Source organism: Acartia tonsa, chromosome 2 (genome assembly GCF_053477335.1).
Source record: "Acartia tonsa isolate MP-2025a chromosome 2, ASM5347733v1, whole genome shotgun sequence".
Taxonomy (NCBI): Eukaryota; Metazoa; Arthropoda; class Copepoda; order Calanoida; family Acartiidae; genus Acartia; species Acartia tonsa.
In genome coordinates this window covers 42,903,097-42,925,492 of record NC_137261.1, presented here as the reverse complement: position 1 = coordinate 42,925,492, position 22,396 = coordinate 42,903,097, and the positions used below count along the sequence as shown (strand labels likewise).

Sequence of the window (22,396 nt, the reverse complement as noted above, 5' to 3'; positions counted from 1 at the left end):
AGAAAGATAAATATATAGAAAATCACGAAACCCTACATAAATGCACGTATTTTACCATGGCCGACGTATTAAGAACATTATAAACTTAATACTCATTAGTACAGGATACCTTCACCTTAAATTTCACCATTCATGAAAGTCAAATTTCAGACTCACTGATGGACGCACTGTAGTACACAGAAATTGATTATAGACTAGGTTCGCTACCAAAAGTTTGATTAAGTTCGAATCACATTCGAACAAAAGACACAATAGCAATAAATATTAGTAAATGATAAATTATGATTTTGAACGAAGGAAGTGTGAAGGTACATTTTATTGTAATAAGGCTAAGCATCATATTTCGAAAAGATGGATTGTATTATTTGGTTTAGACTACAAATTAATTTTTAACACTATAAAAAGTTGATTTCCCTGAGGCTGACTCTTGGCTGTCGAATCTTGATAATTAATTTTCTCTTTATTTTCTTTTTTTTATTTACCGTTAACGGACAGAGGATCATGGGACATTAGGGAGGGGTCACCCCCAGCCCCCCCCCCCCCCCTATGAAAAGTCATTATAATATAATGGACGGACAAATAAAAGCGAAGCTCCACTAACACGACAAACAGATTACACAAACAAAATGTCACCACTTTACTAAACTAAACTTTAGGTAGATCTGAATACAGAAAATTCTTTGAACACAGGAAGCTCCTTACATTTCCAAGACTTGAGTTTATAAATTTTCTACATTGTACTAGGAATTATCATTAAAATTGAATTATGATAAGATAGTTATATAATTTTAAAAAGAATCTGAATGTTTAAAATAGACGAACAGATGTAACAACTCTACATATAGAATAGCTTAGCTTTTAATGATATCTGGTAGAAACAATTTACCTTTTTGTTTAAGTAAAAGATATAAACTGATTTAGATATATAGTTTTGATAAAAATATTAAGACATATGTTAAAACAAGAATGTCAACACCCATAATTGAAAAGCTAAACAAATCATCCTGACAAAACTGATTGAATTATGTTGCCGCGTAATTTCAACAATTTATTCCGGCTATATTGCATAATTGCATTAATTTTTTTGCCAATAATTTCAATTTTATTACAAATGACGTACAGACTTTGTAGTATTTATTATATAGTTGCTGCGCTTTATAGATTGTACTTAAATCAAACGTGAAAAAATTATAATAGGATGAAAAGTGACTTGCTTACTTTTAATGTTATTTTTAAATACTTACATACACAAAGACGCAAAGTATATGCAGAAAAGCTATGCTTCTCATAACTAGTATTGAAAATTATGCTATAGTATACATTTACAATGAACTTAAAATCAATTTCATAACATTCAACATTTTTCCAAAACATACCCCTATTGAGAAAGCATTTTTATAAAAAGCGAAGTTTTCTTCAAATTCAGGGTACTTCTCTAACGGTTAGCTCCAATTGTTCATTGTTGCATGTTAGAACTGTCCTATTGGTTTAAATTTTATTCGGGGTTCCTGATACAAATGTGTTTAACGTAGAGAACTCTTTTCCAGAAAGTCCTCACGTTCATTTGAAGCTGTTTTTTACTGTTTAAAGTAAATCTTCTATAATTATAAAAGCAAAGCTTTTCTATTATTAGGATTGGTCCATACATCCGTAACTGTTAGCTCTTTTCGTAATTTAGATATGTTAGAATTATCCTATCGATTTCAAATTTTGCATGATGATCCTGTAACAATTAGGTACGACTCTTTAGCAACTTTTTAATCGTTACCAGAGGGTCCATTTGTCCATTTAAAACATGCTATTTTTTTACTTTTTACACCAAATTTTGTATAATATAAGCGAGGCATCTCTATAATCAAAGCCTAGTAATAAAACTATTTCCTTTACTGTATCCTGCATTTAAGCCAAGAAATGTTAGTAAAGGAGCATATTATCATTAAATGGTTATCCCCCTCGTTGGAAAAATGTCTCTGAAAAAAAGAGGGGAGTGTTTGAAAACTAATAACTAAATCCTTAAACCTTCTTAAACAAAACTCGAGTGCACGCGCTTAATCTAGAATCCAATTTTCAAATGAAAAGTACAACCCAATCGGTTGAACTGTTAGCGAGATATTACAATTCAAACAAACAGACCAACATGGTTCTACTTTGTATCATAGAAAAGATCAACGTTTTTTTATGAATTACATGGGAAATTGATTTTCTTGCCATTATTATTATTTAGCTTAATGTTGACAATATGATAAAAATGCTTTATTTCACAATTATTTTTTAAGCGCTTCTTAGAATTTTCTAGTTTGATGATAAATTTTATGATATATTAACACATAGTATAGAGAACCCCTACCCCATTTTTAAATAAATTGAAGATGATGGGGTTTAGTTTTTCCCTATATCTTATCCCTGTTAGAGGTTCTACTCATGCAGGTTCTACATCTACGGTGTCCTAACCATGACCTAAAGCTGTGACATGACGAGGGATTTGCCAAAGGTGCCCACCCGAAAATTTTGACACCCTCGGGAAAACCAAATTCAAGGGGATGTGAGCTTTAAAGGGTGTATTACGTACAACAAGTAGGGTGTATTTTTAGTGCTAGGGAGACCCTAGAATTCCACCAACACACTTAAAAGTAAAAAAAATGTTCCTGGGATTTTAACACCACCTTAAATTAATAGGGGTTGTGTCTTTTTTATCCCCCCCCCCCCCTCCCAACCTCCCCCCAACTTTTTTTCTGTTTTAAGGGGGTGTATAAAAGTGTAGGATGTATTCAACCCCCCTTAATAATGCAAGGGGGTTGGATTACCCCACTTGTGTACGCCTCTGATGATAAACGCCCATCATCCCAAATTATTTCCTCTTTTTTTGGCTAAATTAAGGGTTAGTGGAGTATTATGCTCGACTAGACACTTTAAGGGAAACCGCCAATTCCAAATTGTCTTGATTTTGCTAAGGCATTCTGTACTAATATTAAACATATGCATTTATATTAAAGCGAGTTATCACTTTCACTGTTGCTATATTCGCAATTTTAAAAAATCCTTATATAAACGATGTAGAATGTGTGTGCTTGTAAGTATCTGCATGTACCTAAAGATCTCGCCACCCGCTGGATCAATATAAAACTTTCAATACAGTGAAGCTTTTAGGACCTTTGCGGATATAACTTTCTTTGGAGAGGATAGCACCACCCACCAAAAAAATATGGATCATGTGCAACAGCCGCGATTTTTTTTTATTATTAATAGTGTTATTTTAAACGTAATTGATAGGATAAATGTTTTTAAAAAAATAAAAAATAAATATATAATACTAGTTCACTGTAAACAGTTAAACTAGATACAAGATTCAAACAGATACACAATATTTGTATCATAGGTAATTCGAAAATTTCGATTTTGTTGATTTATATATGAAGTTATTTCTAAAAAAATGGTGCCCAAAGGTTGGTTGATGTCTGTTAATTTTTGTACTACGGGTTGTCTGTCTTTGCAAAAAAAATTTCTTGGTGTATGTAAAAGTTTACTTCATATTTTTTTAGAGAGTTTAGATAATGTTGGACCTATGCGTCCAGTTCGTCCTTATTATTATTCAAAGCATTAGCTTTCCTTTAAGTCCTTTAAACACTTAAGGGACAATATAAATTGCATTACCTTCAATTATAGTTAAGAAATTACCCCTTGCTATATTAAAACTATCGGTAGAAAAGATTTTACAATCAAATCAAGATTTAGCAATCAACAGTCTCCAACTATGGCGAGAAGTGTAATTCAAAATGCATTGTTTTTTCCCTCCGTAGAAATAACAATTATTGATTTTTAGGTATTGAATATGGATTCAAGAATAGGGTGTGGACCTCTGATGATTTTTCTGTTACTCTTTGTACTGCCCTCCAATCTTACATTAGGACAAAACTCTCAAGGTTGGTGTGTTTTAGTAAGATTTTTTTAACAGTTCGTCAGTATGTCTTTTAACGGATAGCTAATTTTGTCAACTTAAGCATGCTAATACCGTTGTAAGAATAAGGTTAATATGTCTGTGTATTTGCTATTGAACAAGGATGACAACACCCATAAAAGCGAAGCTCTGAAACGTAAGGACAAACTAACATTAACACTTATAGAGTGTCAAAACTGAATAATCAGAATATGAACATAATTTTAAATAAATTTGTTGCAAAACTGCTAAATACAGGTTTAATGACATACTTACATTTTTAGGACATGATTATAGAGATGTTTCGCTCAAAACATTGTACTTTATTGTCCTAAGAGTCAGTATTCCAAAAATTTAGATCAATCGGATAATTATATCACATTAAAATCTGTTGTTAAATAAAGTTTAAAATTTTCTCGCTGTTAACTATTAAAGAGTTGCTACACTTTCTAAATTGTACCTAACTACTACAGGAATCACCATGCAAAGTTTGAAATTGATAGGGCATGCCTAAATTAACGGAAAAAAGTTACCCGTTAAAGACGGACGGACGTATGGACACTAATTATAGAAAAGCTTTGCTTCTAAAAATAAAGCACGTCCAATTTTAATTTGAAGGTGTTTTAAAATTTGAATGAAAGGGGTCATCCAAGTTTGTGTGTGGGGAGGGGAAGTAAAATATCTTAAATATTAAAAAACAAGGATGACAACATCCATAAGTAGCGAAGCATAAACAATTAAATAAGAATTTAGATATTAGTTGACAAAAGCATGCATATTAGGAAAAAATCACGAAACCTTTTCAACATTTGTTATTTTCTTAATATTTATTTATATTTCAGTACTATGACTAACAGACTGACGGTCAAAGTAAATTACATACTGGATGCTCAAAACAACGGGAAATTTAATTTTGATATTTATAACTACAAAAATTTAAAAAAAAGGACCATAAACACCAAAGATATGAAGAAAAATGTGAAAAATATAAAAATAGCCAAAAACCTGCAAAAAGGCAGTCTGACCGCCATTGATGTGTTCTTGAAACGAAAGGAAATTTAATCTTGATATCTATAACTGAAAAACTTTGGAAATTGGGCCATATGGAGAAAAATGTTAAAAATAAAAATAGCCTAAAACCTGCTTAAAGGCAGTCTGACCGTCATAGTTGTTTTCTTGAAACGACAGGAAATTTAATTTTGATTCTATAACTGAAAAAATTTTGGAAATCGGACCATAAACACCAAAGATATGGAGAAAAATGTGAAAAATACAAAAATAGCCTAAAACCTGCTAAAAAGCGGTCCTATCGACATTGATGTTTTATAGTTAATTGTGCTCCTTGATAATGGGAATGTTGTCAAAAAATTTCAGCCTTTTATCTTTCATAGGAGCCGAGAAAATCACGTTTCCCCCAAACTAAGACGGACATACGGACAGACGGACAGACGGACATACGGACAGACGGACAGACGGACATACGGACAGACGGACAGACGGACATTTCAAATTATAGAGTAGCTTCGCTACTAAAAACTTTGGAGAACGCTCGTTTTGGAAGGATGGGGGTTGGGTATCACAACTTTATCCCCCCCTTGGATGTCACTGTTTCTCTCCACTAGTTGGTGCTGGTTATTGACACAATTTTTTTCCCTCATTTTACAAGAAACAGCTTATAGTTCCTATTTAAAAATGACGTCTACAATACAAATGACCAATGATAGGCCAGAATACATTTTACCATTCTTCAATATAAATGTATATAAATATAGGTCAATAGTATTGTATAACATCATTTTTATTAGACACTATGAGCTGCTTCATTTTACAGTATTTATATTATGGGCAATATTCTAGATGGTACCAGTAGCGGCTATACAGGCAAAGCTCAAGATGTCATTGATGCTCTGGTAAATGCTGGCAAAGATGTGCACAAAATTTTCCAAAGCCTTAAGAATATTGATGTCCTCCCCAAAGTAAATGATCTAAACCAGAGAATACGGGCACTAAATATTGAAGCTGCAGGACTTGACACCAAGGATGCTCCTTCTTATCCTCTGATGGTAGAAAAGTTGTCAACAATAAGAAAACAGCTAATTGCAACACAATTGTTACTCAGGTCTTATGTCTTTGGTACAATCAACCGTATTGGTAGTCTTGAAAAAACCGTAAACGTCATAGGTGAACTACCTGACAAAGGAACTTATGGTTTTCAAGTAGCAGCCAAATTAATGCTTACCATTGTAAAGGATACCAATGATGTTCTTCCCAAAGCAGAGAAAAACATGGCGCAGATAAATGATCTTCTTAAAGCAGTTAGCAATCACCTGCAAAGCCTTGAAACTGTGCTGGAGAATCAAAGTTCAAAAGTTCAGAAAGAGTGGGAGTTGAAGAAAGCTGAATATGGACACATACGAAGAAAGCGACTAGATCCCATCTCAATGATTGGAGGTATTCTGGCAATCATAGGAGCTACCACTGGTATTGCCTTTGGTGCAAACTTTCTTGCATCAGGCTATTCAAATCTGGATGATATTGCAAAAACAATGGAAAAAGCAAAAGCCAAGATGGAAGAAATTGACAATGAATTTAAACAGTTCAAATTAAAAGCAGAAGAATTAGATGAGCAGCACAAACAGAAGATGAATGAATTGTTCAAAATAAAAAATGAGTTTGCGGTTCAGCAGCACAAAATCCAGATGACAATGTTTGAGCGCCAACAAGTTTCCATTCAAACAGCAATGCACTCCTTTAAGTTTCTCATCCGTGACTTCTCCGGTACTTCTCTTCAACTTAGGACAAAGCTTGTACCACTGGGGGATCACAAGGTTAAGCTGACAAAACTTATCAACTCTTTGAACCAATCATCAGCTGGGAATCAACTGAAGCTGGGTCAATTGGGAAAAGCCAGCATTATGAATATGATCATAAATCTCAGAGCTGCGTGCAATAGTTATATCAACAAACGTATTGTCAATGAATATCAATATTTGAATCATAAGTAAATAAATATTTTTATGGCATTACTTATGTAACAAACTATATATTGTGTAATCTCATTATCTTGATGTATTTAAAATTATTATACGACAATTATTTTTATTATAACAAATCTACTAAATAAGTGTTCTTGTCTGTCTGTCATTCTTTCTGTAATATTTTTACAATGAAAACTTGTTGCGCTACGCTACTTTTATAAATTCTGAATGTCTATAAGACATTTTCATTATTTATTTATTTTTACTTTGAAACATCACAGTTATATATATTTAATGTTTAACACATTTATATGATTTACATATTTTTTTCTTACATGTTTTAAGAGTAGTCTAAAATGTTCTTTATTTCAGTTTTGACTTTTTTTCATGATTAAATCTATTTTTTTTTGTAATCCAAAAATAAATTTACAATTAAACAAAAGAAAGAATGATTCAAAATTTAAATAATTCTTAAAACAAAATAGTGGCTCCGTCCCAAGCCTCTTTGAGCCTTAAAGGGAGATGGTAATGCCCCATCCCCGTATAGGGATGTATTTTAGCACAAAAAAAAGATTTAAAAATCATAAACATACAGATTAGACTTAAATCATGTTACTTTAGTACATGGGATATTTGGCAATATGTAACATTATATTTATTAATCTTTGAGCTTGTTTAATTTTGATAACCAATATTTTCTCTGCCTCCATTTTGAATTTGTTTTGTTACAGTGTCACCTAGGTGCAGTAAGGAATATGAGAACAAGTATTTTTTATATCGAAGCAATTCTACACTTAGGGTCGGCCTGTCCCTACGTCCGTCCTAGAGAATAGCTCTTATTATTAAGTCAAGTGTTTAAGAAATTTAGGCAATATTTGTTTGTTCAGACAACTACATAATATTTATAAAACTCGAAAATAACCAATGAACTAAATATGCACTGTACGAAATCGGACCTTAAGTTAGACCCCACCGAGATTTTAGTGAGGCAGCTCAACAGCAAGAATAGGTCTGGTTCATGGTTACTATCTCAAATTCCTGCCTGGATTTGATTCAACCAAGGAGGTATCGTTTGTACCTTTAGTCTCCTTTCGTCGTCTCCTGGAATATAAAATAATAAAGGTTTTTCCGAATTATAGGTAACAGACTTTTCAACCAATAATTATAATCCACAAAAGGGATAACTTTAGTTATCATAAGTTGGTTAGTATACAATTTATCGTCTCATCATCTCATTTATTTGTCTCATCCCCTAAAGGAAACATGCAAAAATACATAGCTTTAACTGCTGAAATACTGCCACAAGTAGTCCCAATATCTCAAATTTGAAGCCTTCAATAACAAAAAGTTTAGGCATTTTAAAATGACATTTTAGGTGAAAAAAGTTTTGAAAATTTTTCAGCACTCAAAATAGAAACTTTTTGTTTTTGAAGTTGAAGGCTTCAAACTTGAGGTATTGGGTCTTATTTCAGCAGTCTTTCAGCAGCTAGAGCGGAGTATTTATTGCATGCTTCTTTAAAGATGCCTAATCACTACAGTATATATTCTGTGAAACCATTACTCCCCTACTATATTTTTCTATCCAAGCCAAGTGGAAATGGTTGTTCTTGTTTCAAATTGGAAAAAAATGATTTAAAAGATTTGCATTTAAAAATTATTTATAATATATTTTACCTGATATATTGGACTGTTTTAAATATTATTAATGCAAGCAACATAGGTGGACCTGTAATATAATTTTGAAAATTGTTATATTGACGAATCTATACAAAGTAGAATGATGTCTGTGTGTCTGTTTGTTTGTAGTGAAGGATCTCGCTAACCGCTGAACCGATCGGGTTCTCCTTTACAGGGTAGCTTCTCATAGGTCCCGGGAAGGTTTATAACTATTTCCTTGGGGGGTGGGACACCCCTAACCCCCCAAAAAAAATTAAAAATACCCCCCCAAAAAAAAACTTTCTTCTTAAAACTAAAATTAAAATAGTGGGGTCGACTAACCCCCCCCCCAAAAAAAAAAAAAATCCTCCTCCACCCCAAATTTTTTTTTAAATTTTCTTTTAAATCTAAAATACCAAAAAAATGGGTTGATCAAACTTCTTGGGGCAGAGCCCCTAGAGGCTAGGGGCGAATCCGCTAGTAGTACATATAGCAGTCTGTTAGTCTGAATTTAACCCAAATTAGATTTCTATTTAGCTTTCTTGTCTTTCTTATTCTATCTTTCTTTTTTTATCTACAATCACTCTCTCACTATCTCTCTTTAATTCTTTATCTCTCTCACTCACTCTCTCCCACTCTCTCTATCTCTCTCTCTTTCTCTGTCTATATATTTATCTTCACACTTTCTCTCTCTATGTTACCTTTAGCGCAGGCTATATATGAAATAACAGGTAGACTGCCAATATCGCTGTAGGGAGAGCCTATGGTTGTCTGCATAATCAGAAAGGCAGCTAAATAAAAATAATATTTTAGTTCAGGAGTATAGTGACAACAAAACAGTCAGTCATGAAAAATAAATTGTCCAATCAATAGAAAAAGTATTTTGAATGTTAACCAAACTGTTGTGCAAATATGTCAAAAATGATACTTGCAAAATATTTTTCTGCAGTGCAAAAATTATATGATACAAACTGATCAATGCATTATAAACTCGGGTAAAAAAAATATTTTCCTCAAATTAATGTAATTAAGTTGGGTTTAAACTATTGATGGGTAAAGGCATAACCCCTTATTTTACTATTAAATTGATGCAATATAGCATAATGAATATTTTTACTGTCTCTAGTGTGATGCAGTACGTCTTGTAAGTTTTTTTTTAATATTAGTTTTAACCTGAAGGATTTTGAATAGCAGTCTCTATTGAAACAGCAATTATTTGAGCTTTGTTCAATCTTCCTATACTAAAATAAAACAAGAATTACATTATCCATAAACAGCGAAGCTTACAGAAAGCATATTACTAAAATGATAACAATAACATATAGACAGACGCATATCATAAGTTACTTAAAAGAGAATCTTCAAAAAACAAACAGACTTATATTTACATAAATAGAAGAGATAAAATCAGACATAACATTTATATTTCCTGGTGGTTCTTATAAAACACTTACAAATTACTAAAGTGAATCCTATTAAAGAAAATAATATGGAATATATCACATGAATAATAATACTTACAAAGCACTAAGTGCTCCTACAGCAAACCCTGCCAGGGAAAGCATAATGGCAGAAATCACATGAGTATACTCGACCAAAGAAAAGAAAGATCTGAATGAATATATAAGTTTGTTATTTTAATGAATGCTAATCAATATCTAATGAATATTCTATGTCAGTTTTCTAAAATATCAACTGGCTGTCTGACCATCATCGTCAACAAAACTGTAAAAAAAAGATTTTGCAAGGTAATTTTTACTGTGCTTTTTTAGACAATATCGTCTTTGCTGATTATCCTATTATAAAAAATAGAAAGCTTTTTTTGTCTGTAGTAAAGGATCTTCCCAACAACTGAACCGATATGGTTCTCCTTTACAGTGAAACTTCTTATAGGTACAGGGAATGTTTATAATTATTTTTGGGGAGGTTTTCACCAACCTTATTAAGAGAAATCAGCCCTAGACCAAAATTTATTTTACTTTTCCCTTAGAACTTAAATTGAAAAAAGGGGCGGGTAGACTTCTTCCTCCCCCCCCCCTTTAAGGTCCCCTAGATGCTTCTAGGGGCGTAGCCGCTAGTCTTTAATTCAAAGTACAATTTACAACGATGTCTGTCTGTCCGTCCGTCAGAAGCTTAAGATCTGGTTATCTGCTAAATTGATTGGGCTCTTCTTCTCAGGGTTTAATATGAGTCTTTTTGATTTGTTCTTTTTTAAAAAGAGTTAACAGGGCAAATATTTAAAATGTTTTTTTTTTAATTTACCTGTTTATATATATTCCAAATGATAGTGAAACTGAAAAATAATATTATCTTATTTTTTTTCAACAGAGATAATTATGCCCAAATGTTGCAATGCACAGTCACAACAAGCCAGTAAATTTAGAGCTGGATCTTTAAATGTGTAGCCGTTGCCGTTACCGTAGCCGTAGTCGTTTCCGAAGCCGTTGCCACTGCCAGTGCTGCCAATAAAACATGGATTTTTAAATGTTTGAAGTGTTTACGTGGTTGTGATTTAAAGATCGCATATATTGCCGTGGCCACGCTTAGCCAATTTGATTTGAAGATCGCTATTAGGTTAGTGACTTTACCTCTGGCAGCGGCAACGGCAACCGCTACACATTTAAAGGTCCAGCTCTGGATTAACAAGGTTAATTGTGTATGTAATAAGCTTACAACAAGATTTAAAATTCATGGGCTTGTAGATTGTAGGGTGTCCCCACACACTCAAGAAATTTTACATTTTCCAAGAAATATCTCCTCTGAAATAAATAAATTTTTTTGTGTGTCAGGCTTATCCAAATTCATTTAAAGGTGCTTCTAATAGAGCGTTACTGATAGTAAGACATATTTAAAGGATGTACAGACAGACTCAGTGTAAGGAGTAGATTCGCTCCTACAGTCTTAAATAAGATGATTTGCCTAGAACGAAAACAAGGCAAACAGGTCGTCCATATTTCCACAACCTAAAATAGGAAAAAAATAAGGCTTACATTTTGACTTTACTAAAAACTTTAATCCTGTAATAAAAAGTAGTGAAGCTTTTTTCTATTATCCGTTAAGAACTGGTTAACGTTCGAATCGATTTAGTATTTCATTTCTGGGAAGTTTTTTTTCCTTGGAAGGTTTTAGCTATTTTTATTTTAAACTGTAAGATGATGCTCTTAAGACTCGGGAGCATTTGCTATTAACTTTTGATATACAATAACTATATTTTTTCATCTGAAGCTAAAGATTTCGCAAAATTCAGGTTCGAATTGGTTTTATTTTTCAGGGAACCCTTATAAATGTCTATTGACTGTTTGAGGCTATTTTCCTGACCTCCCCTGTCCTCCCCTGTCCTCCCCTAGATTCAAGGGGAGGAGCAACTAGTACGTATAAAAGAGATTTTTAGCATTTTTTGAATAAGGGCAGGTGAACTCTTTTAAGAAAAATTCATATAAGACAATCCTCTTTTTAAAAAATACCTTTTTTGATACTAATACGCTAGAAGTTGGGACAAGGTCCATAGTAACTAAAAGCGAAGCTACTCTGTATCTAGTGAACTTAGTTATTACTTACTTTGTTGCTATTTCAGGTTTCTTGTATTTGAATAACATTCCCAGGCTTACAGGAAAAACCAAACTAAATAAAATAAAATTTTCAATAAATTTTAAGATTGTAAAAAATATTTTATCTTAAGCTTTGCTATTGAAAAACATATTTATGTAAATCTCCTAAAACAAGGATGTCAACTTCCATAAAAGCAAAGTCAAACAAAATCTGCTACGGACAGGCTCTTACTGATAAATGAAAAACTTCGCTTTCAAAAAATTACCTTAGGATTGAGATAAATATTTTTGAGTATGGAATGTGATTTGCGATGCTGGAATTATTGTTCAAAAATTGCTGAAAACATATGAACATAATTAATTATACGTATAAAGATAATTCAATGGATTGATAGATATATCTTGATAGATAGATAATTACCCAATCAATATACATTTATCCATAGTAATCGCTAGGCTATAGAATAATTAACTAATAACTTTCGATGTAAATATTAAATAAGTACACTAATATATCATTAGAATCTAATAATCATTATTTATCTGCATAAATTTATATCATAAATAAATATTTACCTAGCTTTCTCTATCTACTAACAGATCCCATTGCCCTGATCCATAGAGTAGAACGACCCATACTTGCCACATAACTATCTATCAATCTATTCACAAATCCAAAAGACCAGATTTATAGTGTAGAAAGCCCCAGACTTGCCACATAACTATCTATCTATCTATTCACAGATCCCAAGGCCCAGATCCATAGTGTAGAAAGCCCCAGACTTGCCACATAACTACCAGTCTTTCTTTCTATCTATCTATCTATCTCCTCACAGATCCCAAGGCCCAGATCCATAGTGTAGAAAGATCCATACTTGCCACATAACTATCAGTCTATCTCTCTATCTATCTATCTACTCACAGATCCCAAGGCCAAGATCCATAGTGTAGAAAGACCCATACTTGCCACATAACTATCAGTCTATCTCTCTATCTATCTATCTACTCACAGATCCCAAGGCCCCCATAGTGTAGAAAGCCCCAGACTTGCCACATAACTATCAGTCTATCTATCTATCTATCTATCTATCTACTCACAAATCCAAAAGACCAGATTTATAGTTTAGAAAGACCCATACTTGCCACATAACTATCAGTCTTTCTATCTATCTATTTACTCACAGATCCCAAGGCCCAGATCCATAGTGTAGAAAGCCCCAGACTGGCCATAGAGCTATCAGTCTTTCTATCTATCTATCTATCTATCTATCTACTCACAGATCCCAAGGCCCAGATCCATAGTGTAGAAAGATCCATACTTGCCACATAACTATCAGTCTATCTCTCTATCTATCTATCTACTCACAGATCCCAAGACCCAGATCCATAATGTAGAAAGGCCCAGACTTGCCACATAACTATCAGTCTTTCTATCTATCTATCTATCTATCTACTCACAGATCCCAAGGCCCAGATCCATAGTGTAGAAAGCCCCAGACTGGCCACAGAGCTACAGAAAGTCATTGTCACAGACAGATTTAGATCACCTTAATCACATCACATATCAAATTTAAGTTTTTAATTAGTTGAATGTGTGTCACGCAGGTTTTGTGAAATTCCTAAGATCTCTGTTATAATTGGGCAAAAGATCAATTATCTTCACAAAATAGATTTAATTTAAAAGTCTCTATTTTATAACATAATTATTTGGGGAAGAAAGAAAGTGCCTAGTTAAAACAGAAGCCCTCCTTATTTTAAGATAAATTGAAAATAGGGTGGATAAGGGGGGTTGAAGTAGTTTTTAATGTTGGATTGTTTTACCTCAGGTTTTGTTATATTGGGTATAGTGTAGCCCCACAAGGCAAGGGCACCGCATGTGTAGGGAAATTAGGAATGGAGGGAATATCTATGATCGCTAGGCACCTTGAGGGAAAGCGCCTATTCATGTAACCTGTTATACCTTGAAAGAAAATTGTCCAGAAGTTGGAGGCAGTGCCACCAGGACTGCAGCCTACCAGCAGCAGACCAAACCTGGCGTACTCTTGATCCCTACACAAGCACAAGTTTATCAATAAGTACCTAGCACAGCACCAAAAAGAAAAAAATTTTTTTTTAGGAAACTGGTCAAAACTGGTAGCATTATCTTAATAATGTTTATCTCGGCTTTACAGCGGACATAATATTAGCATAACATTACAGCATGATACTTGTTTTATATCGACTATATAACAGTAGATTAAAGTATTCATGGTTGATAAGATTACTACTTAAAGACAATCTTATGAATCTCTGACATATTTCTTAGTTCACGTGTTGTTTTATGTCTGCATTATGACACATTAAGACATTAAGTACTAGTATTTTGATTTGAACAAGGATGACGACATAAATATTATAGAGGAGAAAGAAACAAATTCCATGTATACAAAGTTGATATTCAATCACAGATCGACAAACAAACGACATTTGTTATTTACTATGTACTCAATGGCAGGGGTCGAAAGGGATAAGACAATTGACGAGAAATTGAGGTACATTTCCAATGATGATACACAAAATTACTACTTCTTTAGTTCAAAATTGGTTGTTGAAACGTTTGAACCCTCAACTTTATGAATCAACCAATTAAAATTCACTAAAGTTGTTAAGCCAACGAATAGAAATGGTGTTATAAAAACTTTGATGACTAGTGTAATAAACAGCCCATTGTCCACAATCTCTCTGACTCAATGGTCAGCAAAATATTATGGAAGAAATGACTCGTCAATTACTGAGTAGATTTCATTTCCCCTATAGAATTATAATGTTTCCGAGAAGTCAATATTCCCGCTTTTGACTGGAGAATATACAGATGGACGGACAGACAGTCAGACATAGATATTAAAGATATAAAATGAATAACCTTAGAAATATATAACCAATTAGATAAGAGGCCAAGGGCATGCCTAAAAAAATTATAAGAATTAACATTATAAATATTAGGAATTTAATTGATGATTTATTTATAATGCATTTTTAATAAATATCAAATTGAATGAATCTATTAAACTGTTGGTCTATCAATTCATCTTTATGTACATAGTTCTATCTGTGTGTCTCTCTAGCCTAGCTCCCTTTTATCACCCTTAACAATAACTTAGGAAATAATTAAGGAGCGATTCGTCGTATTTTTAAAATGGCTTTTTATAGGTTATTTTAGGTTAGGTTAGGTTATATTGGTTTAGGTGATTGCCCCACAGGGTTATAGTCCCCCGCAGGGGCTAGAAATAGGAAAAAAGCTACTGTAAAAATACGAAGAATCGCCCCTCAAGGTGCGTTGCCACGAAAGGTACTATACCCAATAATTCTTAGTAGAACTATTGATCTATTTGTAATCTAACTATCTTCTTATTATTATATCTATCAGACAGATAGACTCATAGACCTCCTATTATACAATGATTACCTATAAACTGAGACAATATTCCTATAACAGGACCTATGGGCCTTTTCATGTAACTGAAGATTATTTTGTGATCCAAATTTGTTCCTAAAATCATATAAAATTACATAAATCTAGTCAATAAAAATCTATGAAAAATTACGAAGTCATAATAATACTTAATTTGAAACTAAATTTTTAAGATAAAAAAATCTATTTAAATCTAAAGCTGTATTTTAAACAAGGATGATACTAACCTAAGCAGAACATAACAAATACCAAGAAAACATTCATAAAATATCCAAATTTTATTTGTAGTGATTGTTCCTATACAGTCAGTTTTTTTGTAATTTTTATTCCTTCTTTTTTATATTTAACGTGCAAAGTAATATTAAATTATATCCATGTGCATGTGCACGTCTGTATGCATGCTATTCTGTAACGAATTGTTTTGTATTCTTAATATCTATATTCTTTATGAAATGGATTATTTTTATGGATTACACTATTTTAGTGGCCACAGGAGCCATCCAAAATCCATGTATATTTCTTAGGTTGTTTTAACTTTACTAAAACTATTATATTACAAACTTAAATCACAATTTATGATAGGCTTACAAAGGCCACTTTTTAACCCCAGAACCTAGACGCAATTCTTGTGCAAATCACCTTCTCAGCAATAAATGCAACACCTCCCTCCAAATAAGGTTTTATACCTTCACCCCACCCCCCCTCCATAAAAAGTATTTGACGTCTTTGGTTTAATGCCCGACGTTTCTACTTCAGCTTGGTCTAAAAAAACATAATAGGCTTTGTCAATAAAAACCTGGACTTTTAAAATTATTAGGTAAAAAGGGATACCATATACTACTGTAATTTTGGGAATAGTCCCTTTCGTGGCAACGCCCCTTAAGGGGCGATTCGTCGTAGTTTTAAAATTACTTTTGAGAGGTTATTTTAGGTTAGGTTAGGTTACATTGGGTTAGATGATTGCCCCCACAGGGTTAGGCAACTAGCCCCGCAGGGTTAGAGCCCCCCGCAGTGGCTAAAAATAGGAGAAAAGCTCTGTGAAAAAAAGTAGAATCGCCCCTTAAGGAGCGTTGCTACGAAAAGTACTATACCCGTAATTTTGAATAATTTATTTTAAAAAACTGTTCCTTGTCGGGTCTTGCTACTATCAAACTAAAAATTTGATAATTCATAAGTTATTTTTGTCTCTGATTTTTTAAACGCAAAAAGTAGTCTGAGTATCTAATCAAGTTTAAAAGTATAAAAGGGCAAATAACAACTTAAAAACTATTTCTAAAAGTTTCTTTTTGATTAAATTTTCGACATATAATAATAATATTTGAAGATGAAACAAAGGCATTAGTTTAAAAAATAATCAAAACTAAATTAACGATAATAAATAATCTGACGGGATGCTGTGAGTATTGGTGCAAAAAATATGACGTAACAAAAAAAATTAGCCAATGAGAGGCAGTTATTGACCAATGGTAAAATTTATAGTGGCCTCTCATTGGTTAATTTTTTTGTTACGTCATATTTTTTTGCACCAATACTCACAGCATCATCTGACGGACAACACCTATTCCCAGAAAAGCTTCGCTTTTAAACTTAAACTTTTTATTGCAAGCAAATACAGCTTAGAATTATTCCTTGTGGTAGCTAATACTGTTTCCTCTTTTGAACCATCCAAACATAAAGCTTCAAGTTGGTAGATGTATTGGATATCTACTGTAATCTCTATGTCTATCTCTCGATCATCTAAGTACATAAGAAAAAAGGATAAGAGGATGAATACTCACCCCCTTTTCATGGTAAAATACTACTTCCACATCCCTAAATTTGTAAAGAAAATTTAGCAGACGAAAATCAAAAGCCGCCCAGGGCTTTTTGTATGTCAATCATAAATAATAATGTGAATAAAAAGAAAAGCGATATTTAGCAAATAGCCGTGGGCGGTCAGAATCAGCTAAATGTTCATTATGAAAAAGATTTCCCCCTTTTTAGAAATGGAAGGATTCATCTTTCATGCACAAATTTTTTAAAATAAAAATAAAATTCTATGTAATTTTTAATTAAAACATTAAAATGAAAATATCTAATCTAATAGTCTTGCCCTAAATATGGAAATAGTAAAAAGTATAAGAATATTTTTTTTGATTATTTTTAATCCTCCTATTTGAAAAGTAGTGGAATAGCAATAAATTTTAGCGCGGCAACAGCGCTGAGTAGGCCTCTAGGCACACTGTTTATTTTCGTCTTCTAGTTGCTTCGATTCCTCTCTTTTATTTTTTTCTCTATGATCTGTTTATATAATACTATATGCCTAAAATATTATATGGTTTTTAACAAATAATACCTTAAAATACTCTTTTTCCAAAGCTTTTAATACTTTTAAAAACTGTCTTTAAAAATAAACATTCTATAAGTATATTTATCTATCTTTCTAGTGTTTATCTACCTATCTATCTATCTGCAAACCTGTGATTTGAATGTTATTTTGTGAAAACTGAACTTGATCCCAAGACGGACGTAGTTCCAGGATGAAGGGAGAACTTATATTTGTTACACTGAAAATAGTTTAATCAAATACTAGCTACGCTCCAAAAAGCGAAGTATTTTCACAATTTTGGCGTGCAAATCCGTCCATTCAACGGAAAAAAACTAAAGTTTTTTTTAAAATTATTGACTATTAGAATGTCCCCTTACTTATTTATTTTTTATAACAATTACACGAGTGTGGATTTTAAGATTATTTGTTACTAAAATTATTTAAAAATAACTTATGACTTATGAAAGACTTTTGATTCCTATTACAATCAGGTATTATGAAATAAACGAAAAGGTGGCGTGGGAATGCCCCTAAAGAAGACAAATCTTTTTTTAAGGGTAGGGAGGTTATTTTATAAATCTAACCTAAACCAATAACCAACTTATTGAAAACTAGTTAAACTTTCGTCCTAGCTGTTTGAAAGATCTTACTGGAACAGACAGTTAAAAGTAATATAGAAGGATACATACCTTAATGAGATAGTAAAATTTTCCTGAATATGGAAAAAGTAGGAATCATTTGAAAATTTAACCAGTCCACAGCCGTTTAATACTAAAATTGATAAGAACAATTATGGCCATAAGTAGCGCAGCAATATCCAGCAAAAATAGAGTTGAAAGAACAGTAGAGTATAGACATAAATCAGGAAAAATTACATAATAATTGACATTTGTTTTGTGACCATTGTATAACTTTTTGACAGACATGATAGAAAAATTATCGATTTAAAATAGTTTAAATATTAAGAAATGCATCTATTAAGTACATCAAAAAAGCAAGAAAGATATAGTTATTAAAGTTAAACAGAAGTTTGCAGTAAGGAGGTAGATCTGACATACACTAGTTCTAGAGTAGGTTTCCTATTTATAACAAGAACAATATAACGAAAAATTGCACAGCAATACAAAAAAAATATGGAGTGAAATTATATTTCCAGAAAATAAATTTTATAATTTACAAGTAGCATAACGCAATTTAAAGAAGCTCTTTATAGTGCCTAAAAAAGCGGGATGAATTCAAAACCTTTTGGACGTAGTATCCGGAATGCCGTCACATTAGAATAGTCCATAGTGACATTTGGGATGTTTGATTATAGGCACTATAAAGAGCTTCCTCCAATTTAATATACGTAAAGAAAGACATATTTGTAATTGTAGCTGTCTATGGTGCCCTAGCAAGATGGGGATAGATGTGACTGCTTTTTGCTTTTCTTTTGACGTCAGGAAATACCCTATATCCCATCTCTTTTCCAGGGGTTTTCTTTCCCACTTCCCTTTCTCTTTCCTCTACTATGACGTCAATAGAATAGGTAGGCCAAAAGCTGTGACAGCTATCCCTATTTTCCTAGAAAAATAAACAGTAAACAAAGCTGCAAAGATTTCGTTATAGAGTTGCTATGCAACACAAATCTTTAAAAAAAAAATAACCTGAAAATTGTTGAGCAAGATACAAAAATGTAAATATTTTTGAAAACATTTTTTTAAGAAATTTAATCTGTCAAACCATCTAAAAAATATTTAAACCTATAAACAATAACTGAATAACTAATTGTATACTAAAAACTAATCACAAAATAAAATGTTCGAGGCATAGCTCTTATCTATTACCCAAGTTCTTATTTTCAATGTTTAAAAGTAGTTTTTGTCAATAAATTAAAAAACGTTTAAACATTTTATCCAGTAAAGTTGGAATCTATTCTGCTATGAACCAATTAATGTAATATCAATTTTAAATCCGTTTATAAATAAGAAGAAAAATTATACGTCTCACGGATATAACGTTATATGTATACCAGTGGTACTATAAGCTAATACACAGGTGCTTTCACTTAAAGTGCCTGTAGACCATTGAAACCCTTACCCTTTTTCTATATATAACTTGAAGAAATTTTAGATTTATCTAAACAATATAAAGGAAGAAATTGCCAGACAAAATTTTGCACGGTAGAACCTTCTCGGGCTAAAAAGTAACTAAAACCAAAAGAAATCTTTTTGTAGGTGTACAAATTTTGTGTGTGGTTGCGTGTTGGTGTGTGTGCTAGCGCATGTGATGGTTGTACGCGCGGTATCTAATCCCAAAAGTGGTTTTACTAGTCTGAGGGTTCAAAAAGCCCCAAAACTTACAAAATTAATTGAAATATTAAGTATTTAAACCTAATATTGTACTATAATAGTACATACAAAATACAAGCTTTCTTGAGAAACTACCACGTAATTTATTTATAAAAAAGTTTAGGTTGTGTAAGCCAATGTCAGTTCAGGCATATATAATCCGAATGCTTTGAAGGGGAAAATACAACTGACCTATTACAATAGTCCATAGTTTGAGTAGAATATAAGTAAGTTGTTTATCTGTCCATTTGTACGTAGGTTAGTAAAAAATTGCCAAAACAGAGCACGTTTACACAGAATTATCAAAGAAATTATTTTGATATTGCTAGTTTTTGATAAACACAATTTTTTGGTAAAATTGGGTTATAAACAAAACTTAATTTTAATGATTATTTAACTGTTTTATGGCCAATGCTTTTCTTCTGTATTATCAAAACAGATCTTTAGAAGTGAAGTAGCAATGAAGTATGCATAGTTTTTAACATTTTTTGTATAATACACTATTAGCATCAAATCAACTCTTAACAATGACCTTACTACCTTGCTATTTGGATGCTTATAAGTGGCAATTTATTCTTTTGAAAGGTTGTATACATATTTTTATGATTGGATAAATGTTTTTGGGTCATTACATTTTCATTAACATAATATTTTAGTCATGAATTAAATAAACAATTAGTGATCTAAGACTTGAATGTATAACCTTCCCAGCAACAAATGTGCATGTTCACAGTTTGAGTAAATGCCATAAATTAATATAGCTAAGATAAAGTCTGATATGCAATTTCTTATTTTTTAACTTTTTTTCATACACTTGAATAAATAAATAAAATTAAATGCTATTAGGTCTATTGCGTATTTTCTAAGATAGATAGAAAAACTAAGCCTTCATGCTTTAGAAAAAGTACAAAATTTATAAGTTAGGACAAAGAAGAAAAAAAATTTATTTTACACTCAATGTTTTCCATCGGTATCGTTGTTTTTAACAGTGTAATGGCGGTAACATTAATTTTAATTTAAGCTAAAAAGGATTTTTTTTAAATTATGTGCCACCTTCCAGAATAGTAATTATTTGAATATAAAATAGTACTGGAAAAATCCATCAAAAATTATTGATCCGCATTTGAATGGAATTATAACTCTAAAACGATGTACTTCCCTGTGAAACTAAAAGCATGGTGTTGACACACTACAGTTCAAATTTTGATTCACTCAATCTATGTTAACAGCCTATCTAGTGGTTTCCATAAGTAACCTAAAATCTAATGTCTATTAAAGGAGCAGTAAAATAGCCTAAAACCATCCCAATACTTTAATTAATTTGGCTTAAATCATTCTGGTCTTATGTAAAGCTTCTCTAAAATTTAGAGCTCAATCGGTTGGCGAGATCTTAAAGTTCATCAAAAAAGCTTCACTACTTCTATAATACAAAGTAGAATGATGTCTGTCTGTCTATTTGTTTGTTTGTACCAAAGGACCTCGATAACTGCTGAACCGATCGGGTTCTCCTTAACAGGGTAGCTTCTCATAGGTCCCAGGAAGATTTATAACTATTTTGGGGGAGGGTACCACCACACTTCCAAGAAACCCCCCCACCAAAAAAAAATTGAAAAATGAAATGAAAAATGTGGAAGGGGGAGGGCCCAGGGGGCAGCATCCCTTCACCCCAAATATTTTTAAAAATTTTAAAAATCTAAATTTAAAAAAAATCTCATAAGGATGACATTATAAAAGTGAAACTCAACAAGTTAGAGACAATTTGTACCAACCAATCAAGATTTTGAAAAAGGTTTGAAACCCACGAGTGAGAGAACGAGTCACAACTTATAGCCCAATCTCCTCTACCTCTTTGAATTGTATTCTATTCAATCAATCCTTTTAATTAACTACCCTTATCTGAAAGGCCTAACTGCTATGAACAAATACTAAACTTATCTGTCAATTGTGGGACGATCGGTCCTGATGTTCACAAGATCTTACTGGACATGTATTATAACCACACAACTTACAACTGAAAGTGATTGTCATACGTCGGACATATCTGATGCTGTTACACTAACACGGACCCTTTTTTGATGTGTTTGCTGTAGGGCGGATAAATTTCGACTGAAACATATCATAGAGTTCTATGGCTTTTTGATAAATATTTAACTTTAGGTATCCCGACAAAACAGCTGGAGTTTTAATAGCG

At 32.3% G+C, this 22,396-nt stretch overlaps 2 protein-coding genes across 2 annotated transcripts; one reads left to right on the top strand and one right to left on the bottom strand.

Annotated features, from left to right (window-relative positions):
• The first annotated feature begins 3,283 nt into the window (after positions 1–3,283).
• LOC145311910 (uncharacterized) lies at positions 3,284–6,976 on the top strand. Its single transcript, XM_080150949.1, has 3 exons — positions 3,284–3,376; positions 3,821–3,920; positions 5,792–6,976. Exons 2-3 carry the CDS (start codon positions 3,830–3,832, stop codon positions 6,937–6,939), a joined length of 1,239 nt encoding a protein of 412 aa, XP_080007075.1. The 5' UTR covers positions 3,284–3,376; positions 3,821–3,829; the 3' UTR covers positions 6,940–6,976.
• Positions 6,977–7,259: 283 nt separating this feature from the next.
• Positions 7,260–19,674, bottom strand: LOC145311909 (ileal sodium/bile acid cotransporter-like). The gene is made up of 20 exons (XM_080150948.1): positions 19,522–19,674; positions 18,565–18,646; positions 18,025–18,113; positions 17,198–17,304; positions 16,697–16,721; positions 15,795–15,866; positions 15,562–15,645; positions 15,019–15,061; positions 14,077–14,165; positions 13,575–13,663; positions 12,383–12,453; positions 12,127–12,189; positions 11,488–11,531; positions 10,831–10,861; positions 10,090–10,179; positions 9,742–9,809; positions 9,270–9,359; positions 8,587–8,638; positions 7,955–8,013; positions 7,260–7,649 (listed from the first exon to the last, which is right to left on the bottom strand). Exons 1-20 carry the CDS (start codon positions 19,568–19,570, stop codon positions 7,588–7,590), a joined length of 1,359 nt encoding a protein of 452 aa, XP_080007074.1. The 5' UTR covers positions 19,571–19,674; the 3' UTR covers positions 7,260–7,587.
• Positions 19,675–22,396: the final 2,722 nt, after the last annotated feature.